The following is a 14,939-nucleotide window of genomic DNA, read 5'->3' as shown; positions in this document are numbered from 1 at the left end:
TCTTTTTTAAAAAAAGTCCAGAAAAGTTGCGCAAAACTTCCAATCATATAATTCTGGCTCAGGAGAAGGATTTAATCAGAAACAACACAAACGACATGTCCTATGCACACTGCAATGAGGTTCAGTAATAGGATTGTATCCTGATGAGTCAAAACATATTTGAAACACAACTGCCAAGAAAATACACAGTTCCTTTAGAGTAATGGAGTCTTCATTTAATGATTCTTGCAAGACAGCCGACACGTGTTTCGTCGCAATTGGAATATATTCCGCGACTCCTCAGGGCTGGGAAGGGATACAAAGATGGCAATGGAGTATACATAGCACAAATTGTGGTTCTTATTGTGAGTACTGGTTGATCAGGTGTGACCGGTAGTGCAGTTGTTGTATAGATACCCTAAATATAGTGAACATTTCTATGGACACGAATAGTGGAAACCAAAAAAGGGGAACCCGTAAAATGTTCTTATGTAAAAATTAAAATAGAATGTGGTAATTTATACTATTAATATAGTGCGAATAAAGTTTCGCTGAGGAGAGTAGAAAGGACATATCGGATCGCAAGCAGGCACATGGGGCTCCTGTGACCTTCTGGCACGGTAGATAAGGAGGAAAAGAACGCGGAATTGGAGAAATCTCTGCCTATAGTTCTGATCGATATTGGGACCGGTTATGTGCAAAAGGTGGTGTCGTGAGTATACATTTCAAAACATGCAGGTGCTCATTGCCTTGTGTCATTCATAGAAAAGCACTGAAAATGTATAAATCAGGTACCTTCCGGAAGAAGAAAGATTTGTATGGAGGTCTGTAGGGTACATGATAGAGAAAGGAGCAGGAAAGAATATGTAAACTTTGGACGTTTATAAGAGCAAGACTCTCAGTCTTGAAACAAATCAAAGAATTTTAAAACTTAAAAAAGTTCCCGCTCACTACTAAGCCGGTGATCATTCCGACCTGGCTTTCCCCAAGACCGGGTGGAGTTGGAGAGAGTCCACGTCAAGGACCCTTGGGATTTGGGGAGAATTACATAATAGGAAAAAGAACAGGGAGGGAGGGGTGGACAAGAACGAAGAATTAAAGCCGTGCCATGAGCATGTGTTTACATAGAGCATAGGCAAAGGGGCGGGGGGGTTTCTTTTCTCTGTTTATTTAGCGGGTGATCACTGTCTCAAGATAATTATAAAGTCTCACCGGGTAACAAGAGCTAGTGTGTAAGATCTTGATCCTTGTCTTTAGTTAGAAGATGCATGAGTGGGGATTGTTAAGTCCTCCACGTAGGTCCGGGATACTAAAATGCAAGGATGATAAAAGGAAAACAAAGACGGGAGGTAATGAGTTTCCTTGCGCCAAAACAGCGCGGGGAAGGTTACAGATTGGATCTTAAATGCGGGTAAAAAATAGCCCAGTTTTGAGGTAAATTACCCGTTTCTTGTGTGTCAGACAGTCTCTGAACCGTAGGCTGTTAGTCCGTCACAAACGGTGAACGAGTCAGTTCACGTTGATTGTTCGGGCCCTAAACACAGAAATAGGAGACAGGGGGGAGGAATCATCAATAATAATGTTCGGACGTCTCTGAGCACTCCTACTTTCTCCTATTCTTATGATCTGCAAATGTGCTTACCGGGTAGCCGGAATTTGGAAGTTACTTCTGCTCTGCGAGTTCAGGGTTGATCGTGTTCCGTGTAGTGGACACATGACTGGATACCCGGAAGTCCTTAAATAGTGGGTGTAAGAAAGCCCCGGATGACGATAGCTAGAATGCGGGTATTCCAGGCAGTGGGGTGATATTTCTACAAGGAAGTGAGGAGAACTAAGTAATCTTTGTGCCGAACTCTATCCCGTCATAAAAGCTAGTGCGCTAATGCGACTCAATAATGACTTTCTCTACTAAAGACATTTGAGATTATGTTGGGACAGAGAATATTTATAATTGTATCTATAATAACGCACATTCTAAGCCCCGGGTGCTGGAAATTAGAAAGAGGGATATATTGGCTAAGTGAGTGTCACTTGGGCTACAACACACTGTTGTGTAGGTGTGTGCCCTGCTCGGCGTAAAGACCGTCTTTGTGGTTCGCAAAAGATGGTAGTGAAGATTTAGATTTGAAGAAACGGACCTGTGGTGTGGAACCAGGCATGCACAAACCATGAAAAATTAGCATACAGCCACACTGTGGCTTTGTGAAACAGCAATATACAAAAATTGTAATTCATAACATTAAAAATACGATCTTTGAACAACGTCACAGTTGTTTGAAATCCAAACAAAATAAATGAACCTGGAAAATACAGTTATAGACATCCTCAAACAATAAGTTTGAAGCAAGCGATGGATACCGACTCCAGTGTATATATGTGTGTCTTGATGTACTGGAGTTCTAGAAAAATCTTGTATATATAGTTACTAATCGTTAATATCTAGTGAATGACAAATCCATGAGTCTCATGGGATATTTCATACATGCATCGATAAACACAAGAAAACCACTATGGGGAGTGATTTACATTCACATAATACAGAAAACTTAGAAAAACAAAAGTAGACACAGCATATATCAACCGCATCATATACCGATTTCTGCTTTAGACATAGTACATGTTGATCTAATCCAGAACATAATGTGTAATATAGGTTCCGTAATTGTTGTGCGGCATCCTATGTTGCATCCCACTTGGGAATAGGTACACCTGAAAAGTATTTCAGCATATATTCGGTTAATGATTAGTCTCCCAAAAAATGTTGCAGTTCCTGGTCATAATTAAGGCCGTTGCTCACTGTACGAAGGCGCAAAATCCACATCGCTTCTAAGCGCCTTAGCCTAAGTTCTCTGTTGCCACCTCGTACGTTGGGTTGGACAATATCGATGCCGAAAAAGGCTACTCTTTTGTCTGAGGTCTGATCCTGGCACGCAGCCGCGTGGAAGGCAACAGGATATTGTGAATAGCCCTCATGTGCTCTGCTATTCTGTCCTTGAGGGGTCGGATTGTCCTGCCAACATAATATTTTGCGCAAGTACATTCGATAATGTAGACCACAAATCGTGTAGTGCAATTAATGTTAGTATTGATTGATTACAGTTCGCCTTTGGGTCCACAGAATTGTTTTATTCCGTGTTTTGCCCATCTGCACATGGAGCAAAAACCACATTTGTAGAAACCCTGACTGCGTGGTGTAAGCCAGGTGGTGGTCGTAATGCTCCGTGGAACCGTAGGGCTCAACCTGTTTTTCAAAGTTCTACCTTTCCTAAAGGTTATTTGTGGGAAATCCGCAATGTGTTCTTGAATGGTTTTGTCTGATTTTAAAATTCCCCAGTGTTTCGTTAGGCTCTTGCGAATAGCGTGGTGTAAGCCATTAAAATCAGTGTCGCACTTGATTGAGTTTCAAGTTTCTAACTGTTTTTTTCCGTGTGTCAGACCTCTTGACCTTTTTGATTCTCTGGGTAACTTTTTCTAGTGTGTTTTCTGTGTAGCCCCTCTTACGAAAACGATTTGTCATCTCATGTAGGTCTTTGTTAAAAACAGTGTCATCGCTGCAGTTCCTGCAGGCCATAAGAAATTCTCCATAGGGTATGGCCCCAATTTGGTGGGGGGATGTGAGCTAGTCGCGTGTAAAACTGCGTTACAATAGTTTGCTCTGTAGGAAGGCCATTTTCAACATAAATTTCCAAATCAAGAAATTCAATCTTAGCTGTGCTAGATTGCATCGTAAAGCTAATTTCACATGTGTTGTTATTAAGGTGTGTGTAGAAGTCCTGTAGATGTTCTTGTGTACCTGACCAGAGGAGAATGCAATTGTCGATATATCGACCCCAGAATATGATGGAGTCTATAAAGGAGCTGCCCTTGGGTCCCCATATCAAGTCTGTTTCCAAGGCACCCATGAAAAGGTTTGCGAAGGATGGAGAAAATTTCGAACCCATGGCCACCCCCTTTGTTTGCCTGAACGATATTTTGTCACACATGAAATAGTTGTTCTTTAGAATCAATTCCATCATTGATATGAGCATGTTTGTATGTTGCCACATGGTGGCACGTCTATTGTGAAGTGTTTTCGTGATGACCTTCATGCCCAGTTCTGGATTTATGCTAGTGTAGAGTGCTACAACATCGAAGGTGGCTAACATGGTCCCTGTTTGCCATTGTAGGTCTGATAAAGTGTTCAGAATGTGCTTTGTATCCTGAATATAAGATGGAAGATTCCGTACTATGGGCCCCAGAAAAAGGTCCACATACTCCGCTAGTCTCTCCGTGGGTCCCCCTATACCCGAGATAATGGACCTGCCTGGTGGAAAAGGAAGATGTGTATGCACCTTTGGTAGCGTGTATAACCAAGGAATAGAGGGTCTGAACACTTTCAGGTACAAGTATTCTTCCTCATTGAGTAAGCCTGTCTCTTTCCAAATACCAAGTTTCTTGTTGATTTCGGTGTAAAGGGCGCCCATTGGGTTATGGGCTAGGCGCTCATAGCAAGAGGTATCCTGCAGTTGGCTGTGGATCTCTTCTAGGTAGTCTTTTTTTTGTCCATGACCACCACATTGCCCCCCTTATCCACCTCCCTGATAATGTCATGATCTTTGGTGAGATGGCTAAGTGCTACCCTTTCACCTTGTGTGAGATTATCTCTGTACTTCAGGGTGTCATGATACTTTTTGTCGTCAAGTCTTTCGATGTCCTCTAGGACACGTTTATAGAAATTGTCGATTGCATTCCCTCCTGGCAAGGTCGGAATCCAACTGGATTTGGACCTCAAGCCACTGACAATGCTAAAATCTGACTCAATGTTGAGTTCCTCTAAAAGTCTCTCCATGTCATATGGTGTTTGTTCCAGGTCTGTGAGAGAGAGAAGTAGTTGTGTAGTTTGTATGTTACTAATTGATACATCAGATGCAAAGTGAGTCGGGATGTTTTATTCGAGGATTCATTATTTGCAACGTGTTTTTTCAGTTTCAAATTACAAATAAACTTGAACAGGTCAATTTTAAGTTTACAAATGTCAGCATTGGCATAGGGATTAAAACTGAGCCCTTTGCTTAATAGTTTGGTCATGTCAGGCAGGGGTAAGAGTTTTGGAGGAGAGGTTTATACCTTGTACCTCATCAACTCCACTGTTGTTCAGTTCTTCGTTGTCCCTGATCTTAGTTTCCTCCTGTAATCCTCTGCACCTGCCCCTTCTGGTTTTGGATCTGGGATTCTGTTGCCTCTTCTTATGCGTTGAATTTCGCATAAAAAAGAGGATGTCCCCTCTTGGCCCATGTTATCTGAGGCATCAGTTTCACTACCACTCACACCCACTGAGCTAAGGGAGGTATTGCTTGACGAAGCAGAACCAGGTCCTATTTCTGTCATCCTATTCTTATCCGGTTGTGTGTGTTTACGTACCATGGAATCATATTTCTTGGCATATGTAAAGACCCTCCCTTCTCTATAGTCCGTTTCATCCCTTTTCAATTGCCTGGCTTTGTGATTCTTGATTTCATTTTGGTGTTTCAAAAGATTCTCATCAAGAATGGTATAGTTTTTTACAGTGGCTTCAGGCAAATTCAAATCCTTAATTTCTTGTTCTAAGAGAACAATCTCTGATTGGAGTTTCATGACCTTGCGGTCAGCACTTTCTATGAGGATGTCCATAAGAGTAATTGAATTTTCTGTAAGTGCCCCCTCCCATTTGCTTAGAAGGTCGGTATCCAGATCATCATAAGTGGGAAAGATTTGGGCTCTGAGCCCCCTAGGTATACGTTTCAAACGTATGTACTGTTTTAATGTGGTGCCATCCCACCACTTGGAATTTTCTTGTTTTTTTAGTTTCTCTAACTTTGTAAATGTATCCTTTAGTCCTTCTTTAATGGGTGGGTTCCCACTAGTGGTTGCCTTTTGTGTTGACATCCCCTTAGCTAGATTTTCGAACATTTCTTCTGCAGCTTTGTCTCTATTCATGTTACAGAAAGAGTTGTGAGTCTCTAACTCTTGAAATTTTAAAATCAGACAAAACCATTCAAGAACACATTGCGGATTTCCCACAAATAACCTTTAGGAAAGGTAGAACTTTGAAAAACAGGTTGAGCCCTACGGTTCCACGGAGCATTACGACCACCACCTGGCTTACACCACACAGCTAGGGTTTCTACAAATGGGGTTTTTGCTCCATGTGCAGATGGGCAAAACATGGAATAAAACAATTCTGTGGACCCAAAGGCGAACTGTACTCAATCAATACTAACATTGATTGCACTACACGATTTGTGGTCTACATTATCGAATGTACTTGCGCAAAAAATTATGTTGGCAGGACAATCCGACCCCTCAAGGACAGAATAGCAGAGCACATGAGGGCTATTCACAAACAGGATCCCAAATATCCTGTTGCCTTACACGCGGCTGCGTGCCAGGATCAGACCTCAGACAAAAGAGTAGCCTTTTTCGGCATCGATATTGCCCAACCCAACGTACGAGGTGGCAACAGAGAACTTAGGCTAAGGTGCTTAGAAGCGATGTGGCTTTTGCGCCTTCGTACGGTGGGCAACGGGCCTAATTATGACCAGGAACTACAATATTTTCTGGGAGACTAATCATTAACCGAATATATGCTGAAATACTTTTCAGGTGTACCTATTCCCAAGTGGGATGCAACATAGGATGCCGCAAAACAATTACGGAACCTATATTACACATTATGTTCTGGATTAGATCAACATGTACTATGTCTAAAGCAGAAATCGGTATATGATGTGGTTGATATATGCTGTGTCTACTTTTGTTTTTCTATGTTTTCTGTATTATGTGAATGTAAATCACTCCCCATAGTGGTTTTCTTGTGTTTATCGATGCATGTATGAAATATCCCATGAGACTCATGGATTTGTCATTCACTAGATATTAACGATTAGTAACTATATATACGAGATTTTTCTAGACCTCCAGTACATCAAGACACACATATATACACTGGAGTCGGTATCCATTGCTTGCTTCAAACTTATTGTTTGAGGAGGTCTATAACTGTATTTTCCAGGTTCATTTATTTTGTTTGGATTTCAAACAACTGTGACGTTGTTCAAAGATCGTATTTTTTATGTTATGAATTACAATTTTTGTATATTGCTGTTTCACAAAGCCACAGTGTGGCTGTATGCTAATTTTTCATGGTTTGTGCATGCCTGGTTCCACACCAAAGGTCCGTTTCTTCAAATCTAAATCTTCACTACCATCTTTTGCGAACCACAAAGACGGTCTTTACGCCGAGCAGGGCACACACCTACACAAGAGTGTGTTGTAGCCCAAGTGACACTCACTTAGCCAAGATATCCTTCTTTCTAATTTCCAGCACCCGGGGCTTAGAATGTGCGTTATTATAGATACAATTATAAATATTCTCTGTCCCAACATAATCTCAAATGTCTTTAGTAGAGAAAGTCATTATTGAGTCGCATTAGCGCACTAGCTTTCATGACGGGATAGAGTTCGGCACAACGATTACTTTGTTCTCCTCACTTCCTTGTAGAAATATCACCCCACTGCCTGGCATACCCGCATTCTAGCTATCGTCATCCGGGGCTTTCTTACACCCACTATCTTCCGGGTATCCAGTCACGTGTCCACTACACGGAACACGATCGACCCTGAACTCGCAGAGCAGAAAGAATTTCCAAATTCCGGCTACCCGGTAAGCACACTTGCAGATCATAAGAATAGGAGAAAGTAGGAGTGCTCAGAAACAGCTGAGCATTATTATTGATGATTCCTCCCCCCGTCTCCTATTTCTGTGTTTAGGGCCCGAAATATCAACGTGAACTGACTCGTTCACCGTTTGTGACGGACTAACAGGCTTCGGTTCAGAGACTGTCTGACACACAAGAAACGGGTAATTTACCTCGAAACTGGGCTATTTTTTACCCGCATTTAATATCCAATCTGTAACCTTCCCCTCGCTGTTTTGGCGCAAGGAAACATTACCTCCCATCTTTGTTTTCCTTTTATCATCCTTGCATTTTAGTATCCCGGACCTACGTGGAGGACTTAACAATCCCCACTCACGCATCTTCTAACCAAAGACAAGGATCAAGATCTTAAACACTAGCTCTTGTTACCCGGTGAGACTTTATAATTATCTTGAGACAGTGATCACCTGCTTAATAAACAGAGAAAAGAACCCCCCCCCCCCGCCCCTTTGCCTATGCTCTATGTAAACACATGCTCATGGCACGGCTTTAATTCTTCGTTCTTGTCCACCCCTCACTCCCTGTTCTTTTTCCTCTCATGTAATTCTCCCCAGATCCCAAGGGTCCTTGACGTGGACTCTCTCCAACTGCACCCGGTCTTGGGCAAAGCCGGGTCGGAATTATCACCGGCTTAGCGGTGAGCAGGAACTTTTTTAAGTTTTAAAATTCTTTGATTTGTTTCAAGACTGAGAGTCTTGCTCTTATAAACGTCCAAAGTTTACATATTCTTTCCTGCTCCTTTCTCTATCATGTACCCTACTGACCTCCATACAAATCTTTCTTCTTCCGGAAGGTACCTGATTTATAAATTTTCAGTGCTTTTCTATGAATGACACAATGCAATGAGCACCTGCAGGTTTTGAAATGTATACTCACAACACCACCTTTTGCACATAACCGGTCCCAATATCGATCAGAACTATAGGCAGAGATTTCTCCAATTCCGCGTTCTTTTCCTCCTTATCTACCGTGCCAGAAGGTCACAGGAGCCCCATGTGCCTGCTTGCGATCCGATATGTCCTTTCTACTCTCCTCCTCGAAACTTTATTCGCACTATATTAATAGTATAAATTACCACATTCTATTTTAATTTTTACACAAGAACATTTTACGGGTTCCCCTATTTTGGTTTCCACTATTCGTGTCCATAGAAATGTTCACTATATTTAGGGTATCTATACAACAACTGCACAACCGGTCACTCCTGATCAACCGGTACTCACAATAAGAACCACAATTTGTGCTATGTATACTCCATTGTCATCTTTGTATCCCTTCCCAGCCCTGAGGAGTCGCGGAAGATATATTCCAATTGCGACGAAACATGTGTCGGCTGGCTTGCAAGAATCATTAAATGAAAATTCCATTACTCTAAAGGAACTGTGTATTTTCTTGGCAGTTGTGTTTCAAATATGTTTTGACTCATCAGGCTACAATCCTATTACTGAACCTCATTGAAGTGTGCATAGGACATGTCGTTTGTGTAATTTGGTGTGTTGGTTTGCAACACACACATTGAGGGGTTATAGGGCTCACCCCCTTGTCCTTTTTGCACCTCTACTGAACCACCTTTGCTGACCCTTACTTTGCGAGAAAATAGTTAGCTGAGCGCCCAGTATTTCCCCTTATTACTAAAAACCCTTCTTCTGGTGACTATTCAATCGGAAACGACACTGAGCCCCCAGGTGAACGGTAGAGCTGACTAGCAGGTTCAAATTCCGGCAGCCATCTTGGACAGCACTCACAACATGCTCCCTGCGTTGCCTCTTATTAACATCTAAACAAATCCCAAGCTTGTATTCAGAACACTGGTACTAACATTAGTTCACACTCCACTGTGAGGATTTGAAAAGGGAAAAACTAAAACTGATGTCAATGTGCATGGGTGGTGCTTGTATGCATCTCCGCTCTGTCAATTACAAGGCAGTATGGAGCCAAGGCTGAACTGCACTGTGCCACCTAGCAGGAGCACTGCTGAGCAAAATTTCTTGATCCAGTTTGGTGGATGGGGGGGTATTCTGGGGTGAGGAATCTGTGGTTAGATCAAGTAAACACCAGAAAGAGTGTTACTGAAGGTAAGTAACTTGGTCTTTTGAGCCAGGTGTCTCTGGTGACATTAAATTAGTGACATGGGAAGCATATGTGATATTTACCCGATCACAACTTTATTTTTGTCAAATTTTCCATGTGTCTTCTAAATTAATTCTTTCTTACCGTTTCTGCTATTCCTTAATTAAATCTACATAGATTCCTCATTAATTCGGGTGTTTGTGGGACACAGGTTTTATGTTTATCAGACAAAGTTTGTAGATATTCTATGCAACCTTCACATTAAGGGGGTCATTAGGATCGCGGTTTTTCCGCATCCTCGGGGCCGGCGGAAGGCACCGCCGGCCCAGAGGATGCGGAAAAACCGCAGCGGACTGACCAAAGACCCACCGCCACATTAGGATGGCTGGTGGGTCCTGGTTTCCGTCCGCAGCTTTTCCGCCGCGGCTGGCTTACAACCGCGGCGGAAAAGCTCTAATATGGTGATGGTGTCTGTCAGACACCGTCCACCATATTAGGATGGCCTGTAAAGTATGCTTTTCCGCGGCGGGTTTTCCGCCGTGGAAAAGCATACGGAACTTCACTGCGGGGGCCCGTTGCGGGCCCCCTAGGTAAAGGGGGGGTGGGGGGTGCACATGGGGGGTACCTATGGTACCCCCCTGCATTTGCATGCAGAAAGCGGCAGGCATCGCGCGGTGCCTGCCTCTTACTGCATGCAAATGCAATGCGTGCATTTTTAACATTGCGGCGGGTGCAGCTTGAAGCTCCACCCGCCGCAATGTTAAAAATAGAGGATGTGACCGCAACCCTGGCGGTCACATCCTAATCAGCACGGAGGGAACGCCGCAGCCCCTGCGGACGTTCCCTCCTCCTCAAGGGTGGCAGACGGACGCAAGTCCGTTCGCCATCCTAATCGGCCCCTTAGAATCTAAAATCCCACCTGAGGATACTCACAGGCCTTTACCCAAAGCATAGTTTTCCATGTTGCCGAGTATCATTTAGGGAGAGGCTTTCCTTCTCTGGACAGCCCCGAGGTCTTCTGCTTCATGTGGAATTAAATCAGCAGTTTGTGTAGAACAGTATTCTTGGGTATTCCTAGGTCGAGAAAAGCTACTAAACCCAGTTGTTGCATATGTATGTACTCTTTAAGCCCTTGTTCATGTCTCTATTGTTCAGTTCTGATGCTTTGTGAACTCTGAGCTTTATTTTGTAGACGCCTGAGTGGTTGGACAGTGATTCATGCCAGAAGTGTGATCAGCCTTTTTTCTGGAACTTTAAACAGATGTGGGACAATAGAAAAATCGGCCTCAGACAGGTACCTAGCTTTTCGTTTATTAACATTGTTTTATTTGCTTTTCCAATACAAATAATAACCTGAATAACTTGCACCTTGCCATTAGCCGAGCATACCTAGTAACCTGCTCTGAAAAAGAATAATCACCAGACAGCATGTGTGTAAACAAATCCAGGTACATTTGCAAAATATTTGAATTGCCTCAGGGTCCTTCTCTGTCCCAACTGCAAGGTTTTCTACCATGTCATTTTCTTATTCTGTGCTTTTTCAATGCCCGGGCTGTGAAAATGCCCTTCCAAGTTCTTCTGTACTCATGTAACCGAAGGGCCAGTTACAAATCCACAATTGGGATTTTTTCTTGTTTTGGATGGAGGAATCAATCTCATCTAACAAGTGCACATTGAACCTGTTTTTTTTATGTTTTTATATCAAGCTAACAATCAACAGTGCTGAAATGATCATATAAGAAAACAATCTTGCTTACATTACATACAACTGATATGGACATTGCAATCTGCGACTAAGAACAGAGCGCAGTTGAGGAGTGGCTACTCCGGTAAAGCGTAGGGGGAAGATATCAGGAGAACAGCTTCATGCGCAATGATGACAATAAAGAGACGTATCAAAACTAACAAGATATCAGGTGACCAAGCAATGGTTGACATGAAATCGATGAGCAGATAAATTAGTCAGTAGCAGTACCCGGGCGTCAGAATGCAGAGACAAAAGGTACGTTCGGAGGGGTGCCCAGATGTCTTTAGGCCTGGAGTTTGATGGCTGCAATGATGCATAGAGTTCACTAGTAGTAAATTAAAGAAAAACAGACTGAAATGTACTTTTTATAGTCTGGGCCACTTTAATAATGTTATTATGCGCTGCGGTGTTTTTTGCCTAATTATTGATTTGCCGCTTTTGCCACATAATCTATCATCAACTGCATAATCTGCACATTTTAACAAAAAAACATTTTCTATCTCAAACGGTTTAAAACTCAACATGTGCTGCTTTGCAGTGGAAGGCCCTTTGCAAATGTTGACTGATCACCTTTTTGTTGCTTGTTGCTATTTGTAGGTGTTAAACTGATACCAACAAGGTGCAACCTAGGCCCAGAGAGTGTTAACAAGTGTAAAAATGTCAAAATAATGAAATAATACCTTCACAAACTGCACCGGATCTGCCACATAATTTCCCTTTTCTTGGTGCATAATTTAGTCAACCTTGCTGCAATATTTGTCCCTCTCCTGCCGCATAATTGTATGTATAGTTAACTGAATTAACTAGGCCCTGGTTATAGTTAACTGAATGAACTATAACTCAAGCCCTGAAATAATTAGAAGTCGCGCCCCCGCCGGGCACAATATTGTCATCAATGATGTAATTTCAGATGTCATCATTGAGGTTATCAATTCTGTTATTGAACATGTCATGAGTGATATAATATGTGAGAGTATAAACAATGCATGGCGAGGGCTTACGGTATAGTAACATAAGGATTACTATTTCTAAATCTTGTGCCATTAGACCTCCCTCAGTCCAGCCTCTAGTCAACATGTCCATCTTGATTCTCTGGTTGGACCCTCTCCTCACAAATTCATTAATGTCCTACACTTTACAAAAAGGTCTTTCTTGGTTATAAATGGAATGTTACAAAAGACCTAATTACATTTTGGAACAAGGATCATTTGAACTAGAAAAATTCTTGCATCTGTCAAAAAAGGCAGCTTAATCCACTTGTCATCTTTCCTGTTGAACATGTCTAACTAGTACTACACATTTTGATGTGGCTGGTCCTTCTTGAATAGTATCTTTAAACTTGAAAACTAAGCTGTGGGCATGAGCAGAGAAAGTGTCTGTAGTCAGATTCTGATTATTCATCCATTATTAGGTGTATTTTAAAGTATGTTTGCTCCAGTTGTGTGTATGATTTACTTGTGTTTATGGGGCACTTAAATGTGTATGGTTGGATATATGTGTGTGTGCAAGCATGCAACAGCCGACCACCATCTCTATATGAGTACTCCATCATAAGGTCTGGGAAGGTCATCCATCAGATTTAAGGAACCCCTGTCTGATAGTGTTTGTGGTTTGAATGGTGTTTGTATGTGTATGAAACATAACACATCATACTACACCAAAGTGGATTGTGGTGCACGTATAGGAAACAGTATGATCGAGCTGAGCAAAAGACAAACTACTAATCAACCGGGTGAAAAAACCAGAACGTTCCTTCAACATACCCACCCAGATACACAAAATGCCACTAAGATCTTCGGAGACTGAACTTGCATTACTTTCACATTAACTCACAATACCAATGTCAAAATATAACACTAAAAAACTGTCTACTAACCACGCACATTCAAACACCTTCCAAACAAACACTAACAGACAGGGTCTGATGGATGATCTTCCCACACCTACTTGAAAGAGAACCCAAATAGGGATGGGGGTCGGCTGTTGCATGCTAGCATCAACACCGGACATCGCTGCTGCATGCAAGACTGATAGACAAGACCACCAACATACACCAGAGAAGGAATCCCCATTGTCTCCAAGGACACTTTCAGCTCCTCCGCCTTCGCAGAAGCTGAAACCAGCTACATCGAACACCTCAACTTTAAACTGCAAATCTCTGCCAATTTCACCCCAGGCGAACTCTGGTCTACTGAACCCCATGTCCCCAAGCCAACTTCACAAGCATGTGCACGGACTTCGTGGCCCCATTTGTCCTCAATTTTAACGCTTTCATCTTTCTGGGAGACCTCAGTTTCCATCTAAAAGACATGATTGACCCAAACTTAGCTGCACTCCTAGACCGCTACGGAAACCTCCGGCTAATCCAATGCATCACGAATCCCATCCACACTGTGAGATACATCCTAGACCCCTGTATAAACATCCTTCAGCAACACCAGGGTCAACACACCCAGGTCCGTCACCTGTTCTGACCACGCCATAATCAGTTTCACCAGCAACATCCGTCACCACAGAACAACCCCCATAATGGGCCCAGTGTGCTGAGACCGGACTAGGCTAACAGAAGAAGACTGGGTCTCCATCCTCCACAAGAACAAACCGGAGCACACAGGCCTCCAAACACGTGACGTCAACAACTTAAATAAATGCGTCACTAAATGTGCCTAAATCCTGGCCCCTCGCAAACAAAGCCACACAGAAAAAACAAGAACACTAGCCATCTAGTGCATGGAAGACATCAAAATAACGAAAAGACACTGCAAACAACTAGAATGGAAATGGAGAACAATCCAAGTGTAAGTGGAAAAAGACTAATACAAAGCCACCCTGAGGAGATATCACCAGCTAATCCTGGAAACCAACAGGAAGTTCCTAGCAGAACGATTCAACACGAGCTCCACCAGCAGCAGAGAAAATCTTTGCAATTGTCATGGACTTCACCACGCCCACTGAAGCCACCAACAACATCAGCACAACTGTGTGACTGTCTAACTTTTTCTACAACAAGATCACGCTCATAAACAGTAACTTTGCACCACAATTGGAGCCCTTGAACCTTGCCAGAAGTGTTCTGGTGACAAACAAAACTTCAGTATGCTGCTATTCTTGGGAAAGGAAGGAGCCTTAGCAAATTATAGACTACAGTTTTTCTTAGGCAAATTTGTATAATCTTCATTTACAAAAACATAAAAATGAACAGAATTGCTTCAGTAAAAAAAAACATGTGCAGAGTTAATTGGTTTAGGAGAATATTAGGTCAAGTGCTTGTTACTTCTATGTATTGTTTTTTAGCAATCAGGGAATTCCTGGAGACTTTTGGTTAATATATACACTGAATTATTTACAAAGTTTCATCTTCTGGCATCATAGGGATCAATTCATCTGTATCCATCTTTAACAATGGA

General features: G+C 42.3%; 1 protein-coding gene across 1 annotated transcript in view; it reads left to right on the top strand.

Moving 5' to 3' along the window:
• Positions 1 to 14,939, top strand: part of WDFY2 (WD repeat and FYVE domain containing 2) — a 421,169-nt gene that overhangs the window by 321,952 nt on the left and 84,278 nt on the right. Inside the window, exon 9 of the mRNA XM_078657271.1 lies at positions 10,978 to 11,079. Within this exon, the coding sequence (XP_078513397.1) occupies positions 10,978 to 11,079 (102 nt within the window). The remainder of the gene's footprint in view (positions 1 to 10,977; positions 11,080 to 14,939) is intronic.

The sequence above is a fragment of the Lissotriton helveticus genome, chromosome 8 (genome assembly GCF_964261635.1).
Source record: "Lissotriton helveticus chromosome 8, aLisHel1.1, whole genome shotgun sequence".
In the NCBI taxonomy this organism is placed as follows: Eukaryota; Metazoa; Chordata; class Amphibia; order Caudata; family Salamandridae; genus Lissotriton; species Lissotriton helveticus.
The sequence above is the reverse complement of the archived record's forward strand: the minus strand, read 5'-3'. Positions and strand labels throughout refer to the sequence as shown.